The sequence below is a fragment of the Homarus americanus genome, unplaced genomic scaffold (genome assembly GCF_018991925.1).
Source record: "Homarus americanus isolate GMGI-L3 unplaced genomic scaffold, GMGI_Hamer_2.0 scaffold40856, whole genome shotgun sequence".
NCBI lineage: Eukaryota > Metazoa > Arthropoda > Malacostraca > Decapoda > Nephropidae > Homarus > Homarus americanus.
In genome coordinates, this window is record NW_024734615.1 from 6,760,992 (window position 1) to 6,787,922 (window position 26,931).

A 26,931-nucleotide genomic window follows, 5' to 3' on the forward strand; every position below is an offset into this window, starting at 1 on the left:
CCCCCTCCACTTCCTGCAAGATTTAAAGTGGTTTTAGGCCTAAAGTTTGATCTTATAAAATGCCACACACTAGTTAGCAGAATATAAATTGCTTTGCTGGAACTCTTACAAGACAGCGAATCATTTGAATATAGGCATCATAAATTTTGCATGAGATAAAAAATTTTCAACTCATATTTTTTGGGGCTATTTGGGGAATTTTTAGGAGTGTTTCTGACTTTATACTGTTTTTGGCTTTATGTGAAGTCCCTGGAATATAACCCCACATAAGCTGTGAATCTACTGTAAATAAATTTATTGATATAAAGTCACACGCCGGTTAACGTCCGACCGAACAACGTCCGATCGCATATACGTCAGTGGCCCCCCTCCCTCACCCCCCCCCAAAAAAAAATCTGTGACGCCTGCTGGACCACCACTCCACAATCCCCAGACAGAGACACGATGATCCTCCCCATACTGGTCAGATATTATGTCTTAAAGGAATATGCTTCCTTCCTTAGGCTTTTTTTAAGCATTTGCCTCCAGGTGTAATGTTAACCTACATCTATTGAGGATAAAATCTTTCCCCTACAAATTGACAATAACACATTTGCTGTAATCAGACATATCTAGTTGCCTCAACAATTGCAACCCCAGTTGCAATTGGGGTTGCAATTTCAAATTCTGTGGCATTACTAAGAATAACTAAGTCTCTGGTGCACTCTAAGATTAAGAGAGAAAACGGAGGACTCAGGCGTCCTGATGTGAGAGAAAACGGACTCGTATGATGGGGGACCAAATAAAAAAAGCATAGCTACATGTTTTGTGGACTACAGTATTAAGCGTACCCTTTTCATCACTTTGTAATAAACCTAGCCATGCCTATGTGTGTTTATGATATTTACCATAACATATATATACTGTATTTAGTGGGTCTAAATAGTTGTAAAATGGGAAACTTGGGGTTGGGTCTTGGGTGCCTGGAACCAATCAGAATAAATCCCATCGGTTCTGTACTTTCGTTATCGGCAGGGTCCCAATTAGGCGCGATAACCAATGGATGATTGTACTGTACTGTATATACTTGTGACACTGGCCAGTTGCTTCTGGTGTTATGGTACAGGGGTACCAAGTGACAGCACTAGGATCCCGCTTCCTCTATCAAGGAATAAACAATTAAAATTTAAATTGAAAAAAAAAACATTCAAATAATGGGACGTAGCGAACCTAAATGGCCCTAGAGCGGGCACAGTCACGTATGCATCGCGTATTCTTATAGATTGTGCTGCCAGGCGTACGTTATCTAGTGAATTTAGTCAATATTGTACAGTAACAATGGACCTAAGTGCAAACCTGTATTGTACATGTACTAAATGATTACGGCACTAAAATTGTTATGTCTATTGCAAATATAGCTTGTTTATACAGGTATTCAAATAAATTACTATCTTACAAGAATCCCAGCAATGTAAGTTATATTTACCCAGGTCGTTTGAGCGGCAAATTATGGGAAGAGCTTAAGTCACTCTTAAGTACAGTGGGGTATGCTATAACGAACGGATCCTACTACGAATATTCCTATAACGAACGGTTTTACCTAAAAAATTGAGAATGCTATAACGAACGAAACTCCTACAACGAACATTATTTTTTTTTTTTTTTTTTTTCTAATTTATTGTTTTTTTATTACAAATATTAATGATATTCTTTATTTCAGAGGTTTAGATGCATATTTATGCACTTTTTTACAATTTTTACAATTTTATATTATATTTTTCAGTGTTAAGTGGTTGTATTTGGGGGCCTGGAACGGATTAATGCTATAACGAACGAATGCTATAACGAACAAGGTTCTAGAACCAATTAGATTCGTTATAGCATACCCCACTGTAATGATAAATAAACACACACACAGGCCTTCAGCGCCAACTGTCAAATCTTATCTCAAATAAATAAACAAACAAACGCCAGACATTCTGTCACCTCACCTCCCCCCCCTCTTCCCACACGCTCCTGGCTACTTCCTTCCTTGTGTTCCCAGACAAAAGATTGGTGATTTCTTTATGTTTATTTTATATAATATCTCAGACTAAAGTTAGGATAATATAATTTGCATTGCTGAAATCCTTGCAAGACAGAGATTAATTTGAATATAAGCATCATATATTTTGCTCAAGATAAAAAAAAATGTAGTACATTAGTGTACAATACTGTAGTACATTTTATAAACAGTTTTTCAACTGTGTTTTTGGGCAGATTGACATAAATTTCTTCATTTATTTTCATCCATTTACACACACCATACTAAAAGAAACATAAAACAATAAATGACCTTAGTGCAAAGCTGGAGTGCACACGTACTAATTTGATTAAGGTACTAAAATTGTTATGTCTAGTGCGAATTACAACATGTTTATATTCAAATAAATCAGTATCTTACAAGAATCCCAACAATGTTAATTATATTCTCCTAGGTCATATCACTGGCATTTTAAAATGAGAGAAGCTTAGTAGGACTGTTAAATAAACACACAGAGACCTTTGGCTTAAACTTATCACCTCAACCCCCCAACCCCTCGCTGGCTGGCTCCGTCCATCCCTCCCTCCCGCCCTCTCCCCCCCCCCACCCCAGCCAGGGTTTTAGGCTTACAGTTTTTATCTTATATAATATCTCAGACTAAAGTTAGATTATAATTTGCATTGCTGGAATCCTTGCAAGACAGCCAATAATTTGAATATAAACGTCATATATTTTGCTCAAAAGATAAAAATTGTTGTACATTAGTGTACAGTACTGTAGTACATTATATAAAAAAGTTTTTCAACTGTATTTTTGGGTAGATTTACATAGATTTCTTCATTTATTTTCATCCATTTACATGCACACACCATACTAAAAGAAACGAAATAGAAATAATTGACCTTAGTGCAAAGCTGGAGTGCACATGTACTAATTTGATTACGGTACTAAAATTGTTTTGTCTAGTGCAAATTACAGCATGTTTATATTCAAATTAATCAGTATGTTACAAGAATCCCAGCAATGTTAATTATATTCACCCAGGTCATTTCACTGTCTTTTTATAAGAGAGAAGCTTAGTCACTTAAGAACTGATAAATATACACGCGTTAGACCTGGGCCTGTGCCAACTGTCAAACGTACTACCTCCCCACGCCCCCTCGCTCGCTCCCTCCCTCTCTCTCCCCCATCTGCCCGGCGTTGCTGGAATCCTTGTAAAACAGTGAATAATTTTAATATAAACTTCATGTATTTTGCACGAGATAAAAATTATTTACCTGTATCACATTACAGTAGTGATTTAAGAGTAAAAGTGTATATGTACGTATATAGTATTCCACATACATGTAAGTATAAATACAAAGTTTCTGTGATGATCGGACAACTTCCATTTCGGTTAACATCACGTTTCCAAGAACGTATCTAGGACGTTAACCGGCGCATGACTGTATACGTATTGGAAAATTTTGATAATTTTGGTAGTGATAAGTTTTAAATATTTCCTGCCCGATTTCCCTCGCAATATAAAAAAATTATCACTATATATAGGAAAATGTTGATAATTTTGGCAGCCGCGATAAAAAAAAAAATTAAATAAAGTTGCTATATATTCCAATCCTACTGTACCAAAGCAACTTTCTTGAAGCGGCATGGTGTAATTTTACATTTTTTGTTGACGTGAGAGTACACTTGGACGGAGCAGCTCGGTGTTGCCCATAAACAAAGAGCAGATGAAAACACGCATTGACAACGGCCGATTTTCAGAGAAGTATTTACAGTAGCCAAATAATTTATTTCTTCACGTACAAAGAACTTAGAGACATAATTTTAATGGCATATGATAATTTTTCACCGAGTTTTATCCAGCAATTTTCCTCATCCTTCATACCCTGCCCACTACAGGTGACTTATGATCAGTGATAGAGAAAAACTTTCAAAAAAAAATAAAAAAAATACTTATAATTAAAATAAACGTTCCAAAGAACACGTGGAAAAAATTAACAAAATCAAACGACTCCTTTTTGTATCAGCCATCTGTTCCTGTATTACTTTGTTCTAAATATGACACGCCCTTTTCATCAAGAATTACCACCATCTTCCAATAATTTAACTAACCAAAACTACCGAATCTAACCTAAAGGTGTGCAGCACACCTCCATCTTCTGTTAGGTAAATTCGGTAGGTTTGGCTGGTTCATTTTATCTATGGAGCTGTCACTGGAAGAGTTCATGTTGTTGGAATCATTGCTGGAAAGTTCTTTCTGTGTTTGAAAGGCTTGGGTAAAGATTAGTTTTAGGTCGAACATGGAATTTCACATTTCTATACCTGTATAGGGAGGAATCACACAAAAAATACTTTATTCTATTACATTTCCAGTGCAATTTCTTATTTTTTGAGTACAGTATTTTAACTGATATGTCACCCCAATTACCAACAATATTGGTTGTTCAAAGTGGGCAGGGTTTTGAAATAGAGGGAAAATATGGGGTAAAATACTAAAAAGAACACCACACAAACATTTGGGGTTTTTATTTTACAAGTACACTCTCAAAGGCTATCAAAAAATAATAGTAGCTATAGGTGGAATCAACCATCTGAGTCATGTTTCTTCTAGCCACTTCCATTGTAAATTGCAAATAAAAGCGTTAATTAACATTTACTTTGTTTGTTCAGGTATTATTTTACAAATGGACTCTCAAAAGATGTTTGCAAATGATCAGTTGTTATTGGTAAATCTCAACGGTATTATTATTGTTTCGGTCATCCAAGGAATCTTAAGAATTTAATCTCCACCAAAAAGTAGGGGTCTGGGGAGGCAAAGTCCCCACTCCCCTGTTAGAATAGATATAGTTCCTGGGTTCTGTGGCTGGGTTAGGTTGGATATCTAAATACTGTGGTACAGTCGGCCCTTAACATACGCGGGTTTAACATACACGGATTTGCAAATACGCGGATTGCCGCTGGAGGAATATACATTCAAATCGCCCGCCACGCCACCCTGCGTTCCCGCACTCCCTCAGTCAAGTCAGTCTCGCTGTAACCACACTTGTGTTGACATCAGCATTGTAGTTGCTACCCACATTTACCATGGCCCCCAAGAGAGCATCAAAGAGCTACAAGAAATAACTCTGGAGAAGTTGGGGGAGATGACCAGGTATATTGAGGCACTGAAAAACCTGGCCTATAGTATGGACCCCTCCACGGTGCATGCCCTGAAATTCATGCGAGGGATGGATGACGTTTTTGCTCCATACAAAAACATCATGGAAGAGATGAAAAGAAAGAGACGACAACCCCCCCATCACCATGTTCTTTGATCGCCGAAGGAGAGATACACCATCCATCACTGGCGGAAGTGAGGAAGCAGCTGAACCCACCGTCGCCCCCACTTCACCACCCGTTATGGAAACGAGTGACGATGACCCCAATGACCCCCATCCTGTCGCCGAGGATAGGTACAGTACAGTAAAGTGAAATTTTTATCTCTTTTTTTTTAATAGCTTTTCTTGCCATGTTTATTGTTTGCAAAAATGCACAGCACAGTACAGTTCAGTACTGTACATAGGAAGTGGAGGTGCAGTTATTCACAAAGCATTTGTGTTTGTTGGTGGCAGTAGTGACGATGTGGAGGCGGAAGGATAGAGCGAGGACGAGTGGTGACGCTCTGGAGGCGAGAGCAGGGACGAGTGGAGATGCCAGCCAGTACATTATTAATTGTTTTTATACCTCTTTTTGCATTTTAATATTAAATAAAGTGTTTGTAAATATGTACAGTCATGTTCAAGATTCTTCAAACACTGCTGGAGACAGCTGGCAACTCAAGGCCGTTAGTTTACTATACTACATAGTAAAAATTATGAATGAATGTAAAAGTGATCGGTGATTGGTTACTTAGTTCCCCGTTGCTTAATTAATGGTTGGGCTTTGTTGTTTCGCATTATATTATGCCTTTCTGCTAGTATATACTGTTAATTTGATTTCAAAATAGATAGAGCAATGGGCCAACCTATATGAATTTATATTTAGATAAATAAACATAAGTAAAAATCGGTAAGTATGTTAACGAACATCATGCATCAGGCACAGCTGTGTGCAGGCTGTTTATGAAGTTGCCTGTTTATCATTAATTTATACTAATATTGTCTTCAAACGTTTAATTCCTTTCAGGTAATTAATCCAGTTGTACTAAAGCGATGCTAAACAAAACTTCTTTCTAAAGACGCTGATTTCTTGCAACACAAACTGCTGTTTTACTTACCTGTGTGTGCATGGGCGCATGTGGAGTGTGTGTTTGTGTGTGCATGTGGAGTGTGTGTGTGTGTCAGTCTGTGTCTGTAATTAATAATGACGTTGTTCAATTGAAGGTGATGGTAATTAATCTTATGAACCATCCGTCTGATGGTGTGAATTAGTACTGTAGCATATGCCTAATACTTTTACAAGCCTTTATCTAGCAATATCACTGTCATTCCAAGACTCTGAATATTGTAAACAGCAAATGGCATTTCTTTCGTTGAGTGACTCTTTGCTTCCCCCCCCCCCCAAATCCTTGTTTCTGACTTGTGTCGATTACGTCACATTTAGTCTGGTGTCATTAAAAAAAATATATTAATTTTTTTCCAAAAATGTGTAGAATGTATTATAAATTTGTATCTTATTTATTTATTTATTCGTTTATTTTTTATAAATACATAATAAGTATAGATATAATGCTGACGTTATTGGCGGGAAGGTGGGGGGAGACAGAGGTGTTGTCACTGCTGATTACCCTTCCACTCCCTCAATTGTAGAAGGACCCTGCCAACATGGAATACCACACGCAGAAAATCACTGAAAGTGGAAGAATAATCGGCATGAAAGAGGCTGGGTTTTCACCCACTGAAATTGCACGAGAATTGGTTTTTTCTCGGTCAACTGTATATTATTGGATTAAGCGATGGGAAGAGAAGGGAAGTTTAAATGACCACCACAGGACGGGAATGCCGCGCAGAACAACACCTGCACAAGTTGAAGCCATCCGGAATTTCGCTGAGGCCAACCCCTTCAAGACTTCATTTTCAACAAGAGAGGATCTACAATTAAATATTTCCCCTTTAACAATCGGGCGAAGACTTCACGAAGGAGGCATTCACCATAGAACTCCCGCCACCAAGGAGAAGATAAATGAGCGACATCGCGAGGGCAGGTTGCAGTTTGCTCGACGGTATGCTGAAGAAGGCCTAGATTTTTGGGGAAGAGTAATATTCAATGACGAAAAAACTTTCTCATCTACTTCTCACGGAAGGTTGCACTGCTGGAAGAGGAACAACACCCGATATGCTAGACAGCATATTTATGAGGAAGCAAGGAGTGGGCATGTGACTTGCAATGTTTGGGGATGGATATATTTGTACGGAGTTGGGGAGCTGACTGACATAGAAGGAAGATTCACAGCTGAACAGTATTTAGAAATACTCGAAGAAGTTATGCTTCCCTCGGTAAGTGCATATGCTTTCCCATTTCCCGAAAACATCATTTTCATGCACGATAGGTGTCCTATCCATACTGCACGGATTGTAACGCGGTGGTTTGCAGAACAAAGAAATGTGCAAGTCTTAGACTGGCCAAGTAAAGGTTGTGACATGAACCCCATAGAGAACGTTTGGGCCAATATTGTGAGCGTGTAGGATCCAACTGATGAGAGAACCAGGGTGCAACTACAGGAGCATACACACCGTGAGTGGGAGGTACTGCGGCGGACACCGCAACTGATACACAATCACGTCGCCTCCGTTCCCAACAGGCTGCAACAGGTAATCGAGAATGAAGGTGGCTGGACTAAATATTAATGCGTCAGAAATAATTTTCCTATGTAATCAAAGTCATATACTGAATGCATCTGAATATCTGTCAAATTGTATAATAAATGTAAAGGAAACAATCCTCTTCTAATATCCCCACTTATGCAGTATGTATTCAGGATGATTTAAGTCAAACAAATCCTAGCATTATACTTATAATTATGATGAAAGAGTGCAGTATAATACAGTGACCCCTCGTTTAACGAACACCTCGGTTAACGTAATTTCGATTAACGAACTGCCTTCCATAAGGATCTTCAATTCGTTTAACGAAAAAAATTTCGCTTAACGAACTTCTTACGAACCGACCTCAACATGTTTTCGCTTGCACTGACCGGGCAACCAGCTTTAGTATCAGTCCGCCAATACATTAATCGGTTCTAGGGCTTAAATTCCTTACTATTTTTGTAAATATCAAGAAGTTTATACTATTCAATAATTTTAAAAGTTTAATATTCAATTTTTTAGTCATTTTAACAATTATTGAACATAATTGAAGGTAAAGTGACTAGTTTAATGCGCGGCATCCAGCCTCTTAACACAGCAAACAGGCGTCAGTCTCTCTCTGTTTTCACTGGAGGTAACATCTTGCTTGAGACTCTCTTCAACTAAACGCTTTTTTTCTGTGTTTCCAAGCAAATTATTGGTCATTTTGAAAATTATTTTACATATTGACAATATATAGTGCAGTGCAGTGTTACTTTAAAGAAAATATTCTTTATTTACAGCTAGTTTAACTTTGAAAAATACGTGTTGCCATTGTTTGAATCCAGCATGGGGCCTAAGAGATCAAGAAAAGTGATTTCAATCCAAATAAAGCAGGAAATAATAAAAAAACACGAACAAGGTATTAAATCAAATGCGCTATGCAAAGAATATGGCATGTCGGCATCAACTGTGTCGACAATTCTTGCACAAAAAGACAAATTTAAGGAAGTGAACGTGAGAGACAAATCTACAAGAGTGTTTAAAAGTAGATCCCTAATCGTAGAAACTGAGAGGTTACTTATCATCTGGATTAGGGAAAAACAGATGAAAGGTGATTCAGTTTCTGGTGATTTCATTTGTGAAAGAGCCAGGGAGATTTATGAACATTTAAAGACAGATCAACCTGGTTCTTCAGGAACAGAATTTGAAGATTTTCGGGCTAGCAAAGGCTGGTTCGAAAAATTTAAGAAAAGAAGTGACATTTTAAGTGTTGTTAGGCATGGTGAAGCTGCTAGTGCTGATAAAGAAGGGGCAGCAAAGTTTTTAATTGAATTTAAAAAACTGATGGAAGAAGAAAATTATCTTCCACAGCAAGTGTTCAATGTTGACGAAACTGGGCTGTTCTGGAAAAAGATGCCCAAAAGAACATTCATCACCAAGGATGAAGCCTCTTTACCTGGGCATAAACCCATGAAAGACCGTCTCACTCTATTGCTTGGTGCCAATGCTTCAGGGGATTTCCGACTGAAGCCTATGCTTGTCTACCACTCTGAAAACCCCAGGGTGTTCAAGCAACAGAAAGTGGTAAGAACAATGCTTGGAGTTTATTGGAAGTCCAACCGTAAGGCATGGGTGACAAGACAGTTCTTTAATGAATGGGCTGTTGATGTGTTTTGCCCCTCTGTCAAGAGCTACCTAACCACCAATAAACTTCCTTTAAAGGCTCTTCTCCTCATGGATAATGCTCCTGGTCATGACCCTGACCTTGCCAGAAATTTGGAGTATAAATTTGACTTTGTGAAAGTGTTGTTTTTGCCTCCAAACACTACATCACTCATACAGCCAATGGACCAGAATGTGATCAGCAACTTCAAGAAGTTGTACATGAAGAAAATGTTTAGGAGGTGTCATCAGGCAACTTCCATTGATCCTGAACTAACACTGAAACAGTTCTGGAAGACACAATTCAACGTCCTGGAGGCTGTAAAATTGATTGTGTCATCATGGCAAGAAGTCTCCAATAGAACCCTCAATTCTTCATGGAAAGCACTGTGGCCATCAGTAGTCCATGATTTTGAGGGATTTGAGGATGACACAGAGTTGGACCAGGAGATTGTGTCCATTGGTCAGTCATTGGGTCTTGAAGTGGAGGAGAAGGATGTGGAAGAGCTTGTGATGTCTCATGAGGAGGAACTTACTCCTAATGACTTGAAGGAACTGGATGAGATGTTACGGGTAGAGGCTGACAGTGGTGAGGAGGAAATTGAAAGTGATGACCATATGTCAGCTAAACAGTTGAAAGATGTGATTTACCACTGGGAGAAGTTCAGGGAACTGGCTTCAAAGCACCCAGAAGTGGAAAAAACTGAACTAACTTTGTGTCATGTTGAGGACTCAGTGGTCTCCTTCTTTAAACATAAGTTAATGGTGAGGAGGACAGATGCCCCACAGACCACAATTGACACTTTCTTCAGTAAAAGGCAGAGGGAACAAGATGCTAGCCCTCAGCCTTCCACTTCAAGAAGGAGAGAGGATGTTCATGGTGGAGAATCTGTCAGTCCAGAGGTTCCTGACATTTTCATGGAAGGTGACTCACCTTCCAAGAAGCAGTAAAATGCTTCTCCTCCACCTCCACTTCCTTCTCTTCTCCCTTCTCCTCCTGCACCTCCCACTTCAAATGCACATCATCACCATCATCCAGGAGCCTTCTACATACACACCTCAAAGTAAGTAAATTTTTCCGCCATTTTTGTTGAAGTTAGGAAATTTTCGGTGAGCTGGAACCAATTACCCAAAAACCCATTGAAACAATGGTTTCGGTTAACGAACGTTTCGGTTAACGAACGACCTTTTGGAACGGATTGAGTTCGTTAACCGAGGGGCCACTGTATATGGTAAATATATTGCATGTGAAATAATTACTATATCTACCACGTTAGTTTTAGTATAACAAATTTATTGGCTCAGGGGTCTGGTGGGTGGGGGTCTGGGGGTGGGGGTCTGGGGTGGGGGTCGGAGCCTGGCTCGGAAGTTAGGTAAGTTTAGGTAGGTTTCTTAAGTAGGTTAGGTCAGGTTCAATTAGGTTCATTATTATTCATTTGCGATGGAAGTGTATAGATTGAAAGTTACTCAGAATGGTGAGATATATAAATTACATTTTAAAATCCATAAAATCGTTGAGAGTGCACTTGTAAAAATTTAACCCTTTGAAAACCTTTCCTAACTTTTCCTAACCTCTTGTTACAACCCCCCTCTTTCACCGCTTACCCAGCTTCCACCACTGCTTACCAGCAGCCAGGTCGTGTGTACAAAAGCAGCAGATATATCAAAAGTGTCGTCAAATTACCCCTGAATGTCCCGCCAGTCTCCATAGCACAATCCAGACAGGTCTGGGAAATTCTAGTACGTTCTGCTGACTGAGGCTTACAATAGGAAGTAAATCATAGCAAAATGATGCAATACATTCAATAAAATTCTTACACGGATAATACATTAACCCCTACACCCCGGTTGACGTTCTGGAACATCCATCTAGGGCGCCCCGGTTGACGTTCCGGAACGTGCGCCTTTTCGCGACAATGTTTGAATGCCCAGCATGGGTTATCAGGTTCCAGCGTGACTATTTGTGTGTCACGCCACACGCTTGGCCACAGGGAAGCTTCTGGAATGTAATTACAGTGGGGTATGCTATAACGAACGGATCCTACTACGAATATTCCTATAACGAACGGTTTTACCTATAAAATTGAGAATGCTATAACGAACGAAACTCCTACAACGAACATTATTAAAAAAATTTTTTTTTCTTTTTTACTAATTTATTGTTTCTGTACTACAAGTATTAACGATATTCTTTATTTCAGGGGTTTAGATGCATATTTATGCACTTTTTTACAATTTTTACAATTTTATATTATATTTTTCAGAAGTGGTTGTATTTGGGGAGCCTGGAACGGATTAATCCTATAACGAACGAATGCTATAACGAACAAGGTTCTAGAACCAATTAGATTCGCTATAGCATACCCCACTGTACCTACTTTTGTTTGTTTCATTTTCATTGTTTGTCCATTTTATCATGTTGTATCAAAGTAATATTGCTAAAACTAGTGTAGTTGTATTGTAGTGTAGTATTACTGGAAAATAATGCTATGATTATGTTATAAATATATTTATTTGTGGAATTATTATTCCGATAATTATTTATATGCATTACTTGCTCTACCAAACACAAAGACAGCCAGACGAGACACTGGGTGTGTGTCGCCGAGCACTTTTATGAAAAGGAATGCAAATAAAATATTCTAAGTGAATTATTTATAGGAAATAAGTATTATGATCGGTAAACGTATGCATTACTGGCCGTCCCGGACACAAAGGGAAGCAGAAAATGGCTGCTAAGTGCATAGTTACCACGAGCACTCCGTCAAAACAACACTGTCCCCTTATCTCCCTCACCACTGTGGCCCCAGGGAAGTTTCTAGAGGGTCAATATATAGTTTTTCTTTCTTCCTTATCATTTAAAAAAGCTAAAAATTTTATTTGGAAAAGTTGATTTTTCTCAATTTACCCCGCTCGGGGGTGCAGCCAGCGGCACCCTAGCCCAAGACGTAGGGAGTAATTTATACAAGAAAATTTCACTAAATTTGCCAAAATAACTGCTGCATGGGACAGAAATTAATCAAAAAACCTAGTTTACGAACATTACAATACCAAATTATGCCTCAGCATAACACTACCCCCTCCCTAATCTTTGTGTCATCCTGACACACTTATTCACAATATACATGATAATCCTAAGACTTGCTGGGTTTACTCTTCTTCCGCTGCTGCCGCCGACGTACTGAGAGTGTCTTCGGAGTCCTCCCTGGGAGCAGCAACCTCAGTCACATCCTCAGATTGGTCCCCCTTTCCTGTCACATTCAATTCCGCCGAGAGGAAACAGTGCCTCTCTTCCTGGTCCATGGTCTGGTTCCCTCGATCGGTACAGCCGAGTTCTTCCAGGATCTCTGGTCTGCTCCTCGTCGGTGGTAGGTGACTGCTTCCCAGAGTTTTCCCAGATGTACTGCCCTGGCCCATGATACTGCCACAGACGAATGACGTGGACTACCTTCGGTTGAGCCTTCCTTCTTCCCTGATCCGGTAGGCCATATCTAAAAGGCGTTCCACTACAGTGTATGGTCCTTCCCATGGACTCTGCAACTTCGGTGACTGACCCTTCTTCCGCAGAGGGTTATACAGCCAGACTTTATCACCGTCATTGTAACAGACCTGGCTTGCTTGGACATCAGGGTTACACTTCATCACTTCACCTTAAAACTCCACAGCTCCTCGAACTTGATGGTGGACCTCCGTCAACATTTTTTGGAGGTTTTTGACGTAGCTGGTGGTTTCTTCAGGAAGTTCTTCATCAGGTGGTCTTCCTGTCAGCAGGTCCACTGGCAGCCACAGTTCGTGATCCGGCATCAGTTTTGCCGGTGTGTATCCAGTTGACTCGTGGGTAGCCGACCGATATGCCATCAGCAGAGCAGGCAGCTTCTGGTCCCATTCTGCCTGCCCCTCAGCACAGTACTTGGCCAGTTCTTGCCCCAAGGTCCAATAAAACTTTTCTACCATTCCGTCTGACTGTGGCCAAAGCGAAGTGGTCCTAGTCTTCCTTGTACCCAACAGTGTACAGCACTCGCTGAACACAGCCGACTCAAAATTTCTGCCCTGGTCCAAGTGCAACTCGTAGGGCACACCAAACCGGCAGAAGAACTAGTCAACCCTCACCCTGACAACAGTTGTGGCTTCCTGATTTGGGATGACATATACTTCTGGCCACTTAGTGAAGTAATCCATGGCAGAACAGATGTACCTATTCCCTCCTGCAGTGAGTGGCATAGGTCTTGTAATATCCACTGCGACCCTCTTCATTGGTGCGCCTGCATGGTACAACTGCAGTAGGGCACGCATGTGTAGCTTTGGTACTTTCTTTGGCGCAACAGACATTGCATGAATGGCACCATTCTTCCACATTCTTACGCATGCCAATCCAGTAAAGCCTTTGCCACTGGTTAGAATGTTGTGCATATCCCTCAGGACCTCTGACCTCATCTTCCGGGGAAGTACTGTCTGCCAGTACCTGTTGAGGCCATCGGTAGTCACCCACTGGCGCTGCAACCGAAGAGCATCCCACTGCTCCCAGTAGTTTTTAGTAGTCTAACTTGTTCCAGAGATTGTCTTCCATGCTGGCAGCATTGAGCTCTGGTTCATCCATTCAACCACTGGTTGCAGGTCTTGGTTTTCCAGCTGCAACATCTAAAGGCCTTCCCAGCAAGGGGCTGGATCCCCCTTCACTGTAGTGTGACTACACTTCTTGGGAAGTGCCTCTCTCCAACAACACTGCTGATAATCAGGCTTCACCACTCCCAGAAGGGTATGCAAGGCACTGTTCACCTTGCATGGCAACCACACCTCTGATCTTGTGGGAATAACTACTGTCCGCCTAGCTGTAACCTTAGCACTTACATGGTTCACAGTTCTCAGTGATACCGAACTTTCCCTTTATTTTTAAATGCATCAAGCCAAGGTCCAGTTGACACTTGCCAGGTAGGAGGTAGCCCAGGCCAAGGATGCAAAGGTCTTCTATATCTGCTACATAAACCTGTAGGGTTTCATCCTCCCCTCCCAGTTTGATGCTGATATCCACTGGTCTGTTTAGTACTGTACTGCACATTGTCCAGTTATCCTGCACAGCTGCTGCGACATCTCGGGTAGTTTTCGATGACTAACCACGTCCGGCCTCACAAAAGTCCGCCCTTAGGCTGTGTCGATCACCAACAGACACCCTATGCCATCGATCTCGCCTTCAACCTGGACACTGCTTACGGTGGCTCGGTTGCATTTTGTAAACAGTGGGGCTCTGGTGAGACAGGCTGGTCATTATCCCTCAGCACCAGCCATCTCTAGTTTCCCATCTTAGTGGGCTGCTCTGCTTCCCTCTTGGAATTCTGTGGGCAATTAGTCTTAAAGTGTCCATCTTCTCCACATGTCCAACATCCTCTCTTCTCCTCTGTATTACCCTTCTCTCGCTCCCATATCCACTTGTAGCAGTCCTCTTGTTTGTGCACAATCGTCTCACAATGCCAGCAGGTTCCTTAAAATCTCTCTGCCTCTTGTACTTGGCCCTTTCGTGCTTTGAACCCAGAGCTAGAATCTGTCCTAAAGCTTGGTAAACTTGACTTCACATCACATTTAAACTCCAGGGCTCTAGCCAAAGCTTCCTGTAGAGTTACCAGTTGGGACTGCTTCACTTGAATCTTGAGGTGTGTGTTGTCCAATATGTCCACAAACTGATCCCTCAACAACACGGCTAACAGATCTGGTGATGCTCCAGGGTACGCCCTATGAGCCATACTTTCCAGGTCTTGAGCAAGCTGCGTGCAGTGTTTCACCTTGATTATGGGTACGAGTATGGAATCTGGGTACGAGTATGGCCCTGTAAACCTCATTTTGACACTTGGTTCCATACCTTCGTTCCAGTACCTTTACCAGTGACATGTAACTGCTTCGCTCTTCTCCTGTCAACTGGCTGAGAACCTCCATAGCCGCAAACTTAAGACTCATGGCCAATTTTACTGCACACTGTGTCGTCCCACCCATTTTGTTCAGCTAGTAACTCAAACTGTGCTTGGTATACTTCCCAGGAGACCTTGCCATTGAATTCCTGTGGTTTCTTCTTTACTGGCACTTTTGGATAGTTCCCCAATTCACTTGATGTAGATCTGGGTCTGAACTCAGGTGCTCTGCAATTCAGCTCAACACTTCCCTTTTCCACACACTCATCGCATTTTCCAGAATTTTGAACACTATGCATTCCACCCGGAGCGTGCAAAAACGATGTTTCATGCACACTTTCACAATTATAAGGGTTACTAGATCTTGGCTGATACCCTGCTGTTAGACAATTCTCCAGAGCTTCCCTCCTGCTACCGACTTTCTGTAGCTCACTGTTCACCACTGTTAGCTTCTGTTGTACCTCTGTGATCTCGCCACTCACTTTCTGTTTGTGCCGTTTCAATTTTTCACCCACTTCAACTTGCACCTCATGAAACGTATCATTCCATCTGTTACACATCACTTGCAGAGCCTCATCCCGTTCATGAATTTTCTTGTCGATCTATTCCTGCAGCTGCTGTAGATGTTGCTTCTGTTCTTTTCTCTGTTCCTGCATTGTTCCTGAATTTTCACTTGGAGCTGAACATTTTCATGTTCCTGTTGTTCTTGTTGTGATTGTAGCTGTTCTTGCAACCTTGTTTGCTTCTCCTTATGTTCTTCTTCTTGTGATTGTAGTTCCTCTTGCAACCTTGTTTGCTGCTCCTGTTCTTTTCGTTGTGATTGTAGCTGTTCTTGCAACCTTGTTTGTTGCTCCTTCTGTTCTTCTCGTTGTGCGTGTAAGAATCACATCAGGTCAGCCACAGAGATGGCCTGGCCTGGCTTCCGGTCTGGACACTGTCACCTTCCATCTTGACTACTATCTCACTGCTAGGCTATCCCACTCCTGACACCACTGTTATGACCCCTCCTTCACCGCTTACCCAGCTCCCACCACTGGTTACCAGCGGCCAGGTCTTGTGTACAGATGCAGTATAGAGATACCTAGTATATCACAAGTGTCCTCAAATTACCACTGGCTGTCCCGCCAGTCTCTGGTAATTTCCTGACGATCAGTATCAGTGTACAGACAACCAACAGGCAGGTCGATAGATTTCCACCAGGTCACAGAAATACACTTGTGCACTGTAGTCTTCTTTAATAATCACTAATTCTTCACAACACTGTTCACAGCTGGACTTATCACTTTGAATATATATTGTAGTCAGCACTCTACCAGTGTACAATTCCTTAGTATTTTCACTTTTATATTGCTCACAACAATTCCACAATACTTGCACAACTAGGCTTGTTACTTCACACTCTGAGCAGAAACGGTCGACTAACTCTAGGCCACTCGCTGCCGCTTATATATTTCTAGTCAGATGCCTAAAACGCTATAGCACAACCCAGACAGGTCTGGAAAGTTCTAGTAAGTTCTACTTTGACTGAGGCTTATAATATAGTCTCTCCTCGACTTACGACGGGGTTCCGTCCTGACGACCAGGTAGTAAGTCGAAAAGGTGAAAATAATACATAGAAATTCTAAATTGGGTGTCTCTTTTTCTTCTCAGCGCCACGAGAACTCTCACTTTTATGCTTGCCAGCCATTTTAAAGGGAATTACAAACAAAAATTTTGTTAGTACACAGCGCGATCACTAACGTCGGGACTCGAAAATACATAATGTGAAAAATATTTTATACGACCATGGCGGTCGTATGTCCAGGTTGTCGTAAGTCGAATACGTTATAAGTTGAGGAGAGACTGTATGCAAGAAAATCTCCCTAACTTGCCAAAATAACTGCTGCATGGAACAGAAAATAATCAAAACACCTAGTTTACAAACATTATAATACCAAATTATGCCTTGGCATAGCACTATAAAAAAGTAAAATCCCTTTCAAGTTTATGGGTCTCCCTCCTCATCTGAACACACAATACTACACCATCACATTTTTGTAGGTTAATTAAAGTTTTCAAAGGTTTGTTTCATGTTCTTTTTAGTATTTTACCAGACATTTTCCCTCTACTTTAAAGCCCTGCCCACTTTGAACAACCAATATTGTTGGTACTCAATGGCATACAGTGGTTGCACTGATGAGGCATGCAGAACACCCTCATACGAGGTCCAACACAAAAATAACGAGTAACCCTATAACTCGGGAACCAAGAGTGGGAGGGGAGGGACAAACAGATGGTTATTGAACATATTCTAACCTGTCACAGTGTGACAAAGCTCAACTCGATAGCTTCACTCAGTACAAGTGGACGAGTGTTGAAGTATAGACATGTTCTTACGCTCGGTCAGAAAATGTCGGACTGCAAAACTGAGCAATGAATTAGCATCAAGTTTCTCGTTAAACTTAAGAATTCCGCGACAGAAACTTTTCAATTATTGACTGAGGCTTACAGTGAAGATTGCATGTCTCGTGCACGCGTTTTTGAATGGCACAAACGATTTTCGGAAGGCAGACAAACCATGAAAGATGTTGACGGCCAAGGCTGTCAACGCACAGCAATTACCGATGACGACATTGAAAAAATGCGAGATGTGATTAGACAAAACCGTAGGTTGGGTGTTTGAGCAATGGCTGAGAAAGTTAACTTAGACAGGGAAAGTGTTCGATGCATTCTCACGGAAAAATTGAACATGACAAAGGTTTGTACAAAAAAGGTTGAAAAAAAATGCTGTCATACGAACAATGCGCCAGCCCACAAAGCTTTGTGTGTTAAGCAGTTTTTAGCCAATAAAAACATCACTGTGCTCGAGCACCCACCCTATTCGCCAGACCTGGCTCCCTGCAACTTCTACCTCTTCCCAAACATCAAGTCCGTGCTCAAAGGAACCGATTTTTTGTCGGTAGAAGAGGTGAAAGCAAAAACGACGGAGCTCCTCAACAGCCTTACAGAACATGATCCGCGGAATTGCTTTGAACTGTGGCAGCATCATATGCAGCTGTGTGTCAACTCAGAAGGGAACTACTTTGAAGGCAATCACAGTTGATTTTCTTAATTTGGTAAATAAAAAGAGTTAGAGCATCAGTCTCGTTTTTTTTGTGTCGAACCTCGTATATCAGTTATCAAATCAAATATCAAGTAGGATATGGCCTTTCTCTAAATAAGGGTTGTCAAGCTTTTATAAACACCATTTCTTAAATTATATCAGTGGCATCTGACAAAGTATCTTTATAAATATTTAAATAATGGGTGCAAAAATACTTAATGCAAAACAATATACCTGTGCTGTATTAAGGTTTCAGTGTGATCTACAGTAATTTAGAAATAAAGTAGTTAAAATAAAATGACTAGGCATCATGCACAATGCTGGCCCTCTGTAAAGTTGCCAATGATCTTATTGCTGAACATTTAAATAATTTGTAAATATTTTTATTTATATCATCCGATTATTATTTCAAATAAAACAGAAAACTGAATAACTTTCCCAAGTGAAAAACCTATAACTGAAAGCGAACTTTAGAGTTATTTAGAAATACAAGTGTGTACAGTATTTAAAATAATAATGTGGATCAGTTTTGTCCAGCTGACGGAGGGCTGCCACCGATGTACATAGCCTCTCTACAAGTGAATGCAGTTTTCGAAGTGCATGCATTTGTACCCATTACATTTACAGAAACTTATTAAGTAGCCACTCTTATAGAACAACAACTCTTAGGTAATATAATATCACAGTATAATATAAGACTTCATGCTTATTAAGGGAAAAAGTATTAAATTTTACTAAAATGGCCCAAATTCCTTATGCTCCAACACAATTAAGTTCATTTTAGCATATTATTGATAGGATGATTACGTCTATATGTCCATTGAGGGCATGCGACTTATCCTTCTACATGCATTGAGGGACACCGAGTCTCCTTGACTTTCATGAGTGAAAACTGTGAAGATTTTAAAATTAAATCTGTATTATTAAAGATACTATTTAAAAATATTTTTGCTTTCTACTAGGCATGCAATGCATGCCTTGCATTCATTAAGAATACCCAACTGTTGGTACTGTACTAACTGGGGAGGTCTTATCAGTTAAAATACTCAAAAATTAAAAAATTTTGCTGGAAACATAATAGAATACAGTTGTGTTTTCTCTTTCTCCCTATAGTATAAGATAGCCAGAGGATATTTTGCCATGATCGTCTAAGTTCCTAATAACATTATTTTACCATGAGTGTGCACTGATTGGCTAATTGTCCCCCACTTGTAAACAAAACGGCAAAATATCCACTGCGTTCATTTGAGTATCTTAACCGATAAAATTACCCACAATATTAGTTGTTCAATGTGGCCAGGGCTTTGAAGTCGAGGAAAAATGTGGGATAAAATACTTAAAAAGAACATCAAACAAACCTTTGAAAACCATAACTAACATTTCCAAACTTGGAGAAATGCTAAGAATCACTTATTGAGTTTCAGGATTCCTCATCTGAACATCAAAAACACTACCATCACCTACTAAACACCTGTAAGGGCGGAAACGATCTTCCTGCTGGTTACCGCTGCTAACTCGCTTGTTTGCTGGTGCGGACGACACTTGGGGCGGTTGGACAGAGGTGAGAACAGCAGCGACTATCTGGGTCACCGGCAGATTCAACCCAGCCGCCATACAGTCACTATCTAGCTACCCCGCTGTCCGTCAAATTCTGGCTGTGATCTCATCATAGGTCCTGGACTCGTGGGCTGTGTTCCCAGACCTTCACCTATCGACTGTCAATTCTCTGGTCATCTACCACTACCGCATACCACGACCGTCAGTTCATCTCATTCCGTCTGTGCCCCGGTGTTCTCCTGCCATTTCAAGACGTCACTCGAGTGTGGAGTTGAATGGATGCTTCCCTACCCCGAGTGTGGATCACCGTGTTCCAGAACCTTCCCCCAGGGCCACTGCCGTAGGAAATATCTGTTCGTTGTTTGATTCTATCAGTTGTTGACTCCCATTAATTGTTTGATTCTATTAATTGCTGACTCCCATTAATTGTTTGCTCCCTTTAATTGTTTGCTTCCATCAATTGTTTGACTCCATTAACTGTTGACTTGACTTAATTGTTTGACTCCCGTAATTGTTATTTGATATTTGTTGAGTGGTGTCAGAGTTTTGTGTCATATTTTTTATAGTAAAGAGATGTCAATCTCAAATGGTTGTTTGTTATTCCTCAGAAAACCATGGTCCTTGACTTTCCTTAATTAAGAACCTGATTAGTCTGGTTAGAGATTTCTATCCCTAAGTCCCAGGCCTTTACAAGTGGCGACCTTGCCAGGATAATCTCTGACCTTTGGTTTCTGAGGTTTAACATTCGTTCCGGTGTTGTTGTAAGTCGCCGTGAGCGCGCCACCTTGCTGTCTGTGGCCCGGAAGCAAGTGTTGTTCAGTGGTTATCCCTTCCTTCTGTGTGCTAATTTTGTTGCTCTCCCTTGTACTTGGGAAGTTAATTAGTGTTGGTTGGGGTGCACTGTTGATGCTGTCATAGCATTTTTGTTGTGGTTTCACCTGGTGCGGTTTCGTTACCCTGAGGTGATTCAGCTGGGCTGGGTGCGGAACGAGGTTTCCTCCAGTCGGTTCAAATCATTTACTGGTCTGATTGAGCCACTAGGTGAGTTACCTTTGGCTATTTGCGGGGTAAGTTGTTTGTTTTTTCCTTTGTTCTTGGCCTTTCGGATCATTATGTCTACTTTTGAGGTGTGGAAAGGTCAAGCGGTGGCCCTGGGTCTGACAGGTAATGAGATTGGTCAGTATGTGGTCACCCAACAGAATATCGAGAGAGAGGAACGTCAGAGAGAGAGAGGCACGTCAGAAAGAAAGAGAGAGATGGAGGCACCTCAGAAAGGGAGAGAGATGGAGGAACGCCAGAGAGAAAGAGTTCGAATTAGCTAAGTTGCAGGCAAAAAAGGACCTAGAACTGGCTAGGATTAATGCTTCAAGTAGACCAGAATCCTCTGGCCATATACAAGACAATGTGGTAAAACCCAGCTTGCCTGTGTACCGTGAAGGAGAAGACATCGCCTCCTACCTTGTTAGGTTTGAACGGGTAGCCGAGCTGCTTGGTGTAGACCCAGATAGCTATGCTGTAAGGTTGGGTAGCCTACCGAGTGGTAAGCTGGTAGAAATTTACACGTCCCTGTCTGCCGACATCACCCGAGATTACTTCTTGTTGAAGCAAGCTCTCTTGCGAGGATTTAACAAGACTTCTGACGGATATCGTGTTGATTTCCACAGAACGAAGATTAGAGCGGGAGAAACGTACCAGCAGTTTTCGATTCACCTGGGTCGTTTGTTTCAAAAATGGCTGGAGGTATCAGAGGTTGAAGAAACCTTTGAGCCTCTCTCTAACTTCATGATATTAGATCAATTTTTGTCTTCTCTACCTCCAGACTTGAGAATTTTCATCAAAGAGCAGCAGCCAGCGACGCTTGGAGAAGCTGTGCATCTTGCCGACAACTGGGCGTCTGCTCGCAACGCCTAACCCAAGTCTTCCCCTCCTGTAGTGAAGATTGCAAAGCCTTCGTCCTCCAAAGAACCATCCCCAGAAGTAAACAGGAGTAGTTCACCAGCCGTGCGGTGTCACAGCTGTGGAGAAGGGCACATTCGTTCTCGCTGTCCCAGGAATCCCCTCGCCTTCAAGACTGCTGACACTCATCAGCCCAACAACAAGGTCGGCTTCTGCTTGGAAGACAGGAGCTGCCCCTGTTATTGTGCCAGTGGAACAACAAATGGGTCTAGGGCATCTACTTTCAACAGGGACACTGGTTGCTCGTGCATTATTGTCTCTGAGGAAGCCCTGCCGGACGCTGACATCTCCAGCTGCTCGAAGGTTAGTGTCGCCGATTATTTAGGTCGGGTTGACCAGTTCCCTGTTGCTGGGTGCTACCTGCGTTGCCCCTATTTCACTGATTGGTCTAATGTGGTAAGAGCTCCCATTAAATTTGCCAGTGTTCTCATTGGTAATGTTCCCGGTGTTCGTGACCCTAACGACCCGGAACGGTTAAAACTCTCCTCGCCACCAGCACCAGTCTCTTCGCCACCAGCACCAGTCTCTTCGCCACCAGCACCAGTCCCCACACCGCCTGCTGACTACAACGACTCGCCACCTGCCTAGGTCGCCTCGCCACCCTCTCACGCCGCCACGCCTGCCGCCAAGGTCCAAGCTGTAGAGACACGGACGGCGAAGGTGAAACGACCGCTTCCCCTGATTCTGCCGAATTTGTTGCCACTGACTGACTCCCAAGGAGTTCGCCAAGCTTCAAGACTCGTGTGCCACTCTGAAGCGGGTAAGGGAGAAGGTGACTTCCGGGGAGGAGGATCAGGTGAGAGATGGGTCGGTTTATAAATTTGTTTCTATTAATGGGGTGTTACACAGGTCTTGTGTTTCATCCAAGCGACCAGCTAAAGTAGGTCGGGTTTTACTTGTTGTCCCTGCTGTTTGTCGTAGTAACATTCTCTCTGTAGCTCACAAGAGCCCTCTAGCAAGTCACTGTTCTCGTAGGAAAACTTATAGGAAGGTTGCTGATCAGTTTTACTGGCCAGGTATGGGAGCGGATATTAGAGCTTTTTGTAGGAGTTGTGATCAGTGCCCACGTATGTCCGCCAAGGGTAGAGTTCGTCCTGTTTCACTTGAACCCTTACCCGTCATTGCAGAACCATCTTCTCGGGTAGCCATAGATTTTGTTGGACCGTTCTCTCCAGCTAATTTGTTAAAGCAATATAATTGCAGGACCCACATTGCTCGTGTCCTTGACGCCGTCCCCAAGCTGGAGTTAGTCGAGGCACTACCCTGCAAGAGTTCCTGTGAAGTTCGGACGCCAGAGTCTGTTGATCTCAGTTGCCAGTTGCTGCCAACACCTGACGAGATAGAAGAATCCTCTACGACTGGAATTAGGCCCAAACTTAAACTTGGACTGAAGTGGACCTCACGTGCAGTTCCTTGATACGGCCTTACGTTTTGGACATCAAGTTACCACCTATTCTTTTCTATGACCCTTCTTTATTGTGCAATGTGTATTTAAGCATTTGTTGTAAGATGATTATGCTTTGTGTACTAATCTTAAGTTTAATCTACCTTACAGTAGATTTTTGTTGGGGGAGCTGTGTAAGGGCGGAATCGATCTTCCTGCTGGTTACCGCTGCTAACTCGCTTGTTTGCTGGTGCGGACGACACTTGGGGCGGTTGGACAGAGGTGAGAACAGCAGCGACTATCTGGGTCACCGGCAGATTCAACCCAGCCGCCATACAGTCACTATCTAGCTACCCCGCTGTCCGTCAAATTCTGGCTGTGATCTCATCATAGGTCCTGGACTCGTGGGCTGTGTTCCCAGACCTTCACCTATCGACTGTCAATTCTCTGGTCATCTACCACTACCGCATACCACGACCGTCAGTTCATCTCATTCCATCTGTGCCCCGGTGTTCTCCTGCCATTTCAAGACGTCGCTTGAGTGTGGAGTTGAATGGATGCTTTCCTACCCCGAGTGTGGATCACCGTGTTCCAGAACCTTCCCCCAGGGCCACTGCCGTAGGAAATATCTGTTCGTTGTTTGATTCTATCAGTTGTTGACTCCCATTAATTGTTTGATTCTATTAACTGCTGACTCCCATTAATTGTTTGCTCCCTTTAATTGTTTGCTTCCATTAATTGTTTGACTCCATTAACTGTTGACTTGACTTAATTGTTTGACTCCCGAAATTGTTATTTGATATTTGTTGAGTGGTGTCAGAGTTTTGTGTCATATTTTTTATAGTAAAGAGATGTCAATCTCAAATGGTTGTTTGTTATTCCTCAGAAATCCATGGTCCTTGACTTTCCTTAATTAAGAACCTGATTAATTCTGGTTAGGGATTTCTATCCCTAAGTCCCAGGTCTTTACAACACCAAAAACATGAACAAGGTAAATTTTTTATAGTTTTTGGATTTGAAAGGTTAGGAAACATTAGGTCAGATTTTCAAAAGTTTGTTTAGTGTTTTTTAGTATTTTAACCCCACATTTTTCGCTCTACAGTACTTTAAAGCCCTGCCCACTTCAAACAAGTAATTTTGTTGGTAATTTTATTGGTTAAAATACTAAAAAAAAATATACAATTCCAATGGAAACGCAATACATTAAATTACCGTACTTTAATTTTGTTTCCTTTCTCCCTATTTAAGACTAAATATATATGTAGGTGTTAGCAACTTATAAATATTTACCAATCAGAGCGCACTCATGGTAAAATAGCGTGAGTAGGAACTTAGCTGGTCACAGCAAATTATCCACTGCCATATAAATAAAAGGTAAATGTGTAGAATAGGGTGACCACCAGGAGGAATTGTCCGAAGTGGTTGAAACTTTTTCAACACACTAACATCATGAAACTGTATTAACACAAAAATGGAAACGATAATGCATAGAACCTAAGGGAACCTGACCTAACATACCCAACCTCAGGTTTTATTAGAGTCTATGCATTATTTGTTATTTTTTTTATAATGCTAACAACATGACATTAACACAGAAATGGAAATGACAATGCATAGAACCTAAGAGAACCTGACAATCTTTTTCTTTACTCTATCCCGCTTCACAATTCTCCTCCCAGCGCCATTTTTGTTGTTCACCTTGCTGAATCCCTCTTCAAGAGACATTTCCTAAATGATGGTGAACCCTTCCACGTATTCCTCCTGATGTCTATCAACCTCAGTATTATGGTAAGCTGTTTAACACAAATTAACAAGATAATGCATAGGTTGGGTATGTTAGGTCAGGTTCTATTAGGTTCTATGCATTATCGTTTCCATTTTTGTGTTAATACAGTATCATGATGTTAGTGTGTTGAAAAAGTTTCAACCACTTCGGACAATTCCTCCTGGTGGTCACCCTCTTCTACACCTTTAGCAAATAAAAATAGGTAGTGGATATTTTGCCATGACCGACTAAGTTCCTTCTAACCCTATTTTACACCGAGTGTGCTCCAATTGGCTAATCGTCCATTACCGGCGAACAATGCGGGAACGATACGTGACCGTGACTGGCAGCACTTGGCATTTATTTTGCCCCGAGTCGATCGTTGAGTAGCTATAAACATTCCTAACCAGAAGGAGAAGTTTGATTTTGTTCATTTTTTCCACAGATGTTCTGACCATTATAAAAAGAGGTGATATTTACTCAGACCTCATAGAATCTGACCCAACCAGAGAAACCTACCTAAGCTTACCTAGCTTCCTAGCCAAGGGAGGACCCCCGTCACATTAAACAGAAAGTAGTTGGCCAATCAGAGGGCACTCACAGTAAAAATAGCATAAATAGGAACTTAGCCGGCCACGGCAAAATATCCACTCCAATAAAAATATGAAATTCCACGTTCAACCTAAAGCAAATCTTTACCAAAGCTTGGCATGTGAATAGGATTGTAAGACGTTTGGTTTGGGCCTGGATGGTTAAGATCTAGCCTAAACTAACCATGGCCCAAACGTCTGCTCATCATGAGTAGTGGACATACTTGGAGAGTTGAATGTACAGTATACCTGAACGAGCACCAGTGTTGATACAGTCTGATCTTAAATGAGCACATACTCAATGTCGTCAAAACACTCTGGCAGATTGTTCCAAGAATACACAACTCTCACTGCAGAAATATTAGCTCAGACAATGTTCTGTAATTGTGGCTTCTTTAAATTGAAGCTTTGATAAGTTGGTGCCCTTTAATACTGAACATTAACCAATTAACAAATGCTCTTTGAACATCCCAACAAGTTTACTGGCATCCTGTCCTTGACTTACACCATTTTCATTTCAAATGCTTTCAAGGAATGAAGTAATGTTCTTTTAACTTATATACAGTATACTGATGGTCTGTCTGATAACATAAAACACAAACAACTTACCGAATTAATCAAAATTACACACAAAAATTATTCTAGACAAATGCTCACGGTTAACCGGCCATTTCCTCATATTCTGACTAGTTTACTCAGTTTTAGCTGATAAGCAACATAATGAGCAGTAATGAGTCATTTGACTTTTCCACTGCCCGTGTCAGTACTTATTACACTTCACCGACTTATTCTAATCTTTCGTACAATATATGAACTTCGTTCATTCTATCCACATTTAACTCATTACATCTACGTAATCAAGAGATATATCGTACCATATAATTTATGTGAGAGTGAGTGTACGAGAGACGTTCAGCCCTTAAGCAGTCGTCAGGGCGGGTCACTCACTGCTGTCACTCACCCAGCTGATCTCCTTGCTTTTGTTATTGCCGAATTTGGGATCCTGAAACACTGCCCAACTTACGATAACCTTGGTGCCGTTCACTACTGTCAACCACAAAATACCGTAACGCATACCATTAAATGAATTTATTTTTAATCATTTATTTATTTGTTTACTGGTAAATTATTAAGTGTATATTAAAATCATATATGAAAAAAACGAAGTAGATAAAACTTCCTGATTAACACCAACTCCACTTCAAGCTTAAAATTGTCTTTTTCTTAAGGTTTTTAATGTGATTCACTTGATCCTAGCATCCATTTCT

General features: G+C 41.3%; 2 protein-coding genes across 5 annotated transcripts in view; both read right to left on the bottom strand.

Annotated features, from left to right (window-relative positions):
* LOC121870403 (lysophosphatidylserine lipase ABHD12-like) overlaps positions 1-26,631 on the bottom strand; it is a 152,535-nt gene extending 125,904 nt beyond the window's left edge. For 2 of the 4 annotated variants that reach the window (XM_042372240.1, XM_042372238.1), the window contains exons 1-2: positions 26,539-26,625; positions 7,717-7,785 (exon numbers count right to left, since the gene is read on the bottom strand). The gene's annotated coding sequence lies outside the window, so the exon portion shown is untranslated. Of the gene's footprint in view, positions 1-7,716; positions 7,786-26,320; positions 26,340-26,538 lie in introns of those variants that run through there. The other 2 variants (XM_042372237.1, XM_042372239.1) reach the window with 2 other exon arrangements.
* On the bottom strand, positions 13,084-13,788 carry LOC121870334. The gene is made up of 2 exons (XM_042372117.1): positions 13,543-13,788; positions 13,084-13,395 (listed from the first exon to the last, which is right to left on the bottom strand). Exons 1-2 carry the CDS (start codon positions 13,786-13,788, stop codon positions 13,084-13,086), a joined length of 558 nt encoding a protein of 185 aa, XP_042228051.1.
* Positions 26,632-26,931: the final 300 nt, after the last annotated feature.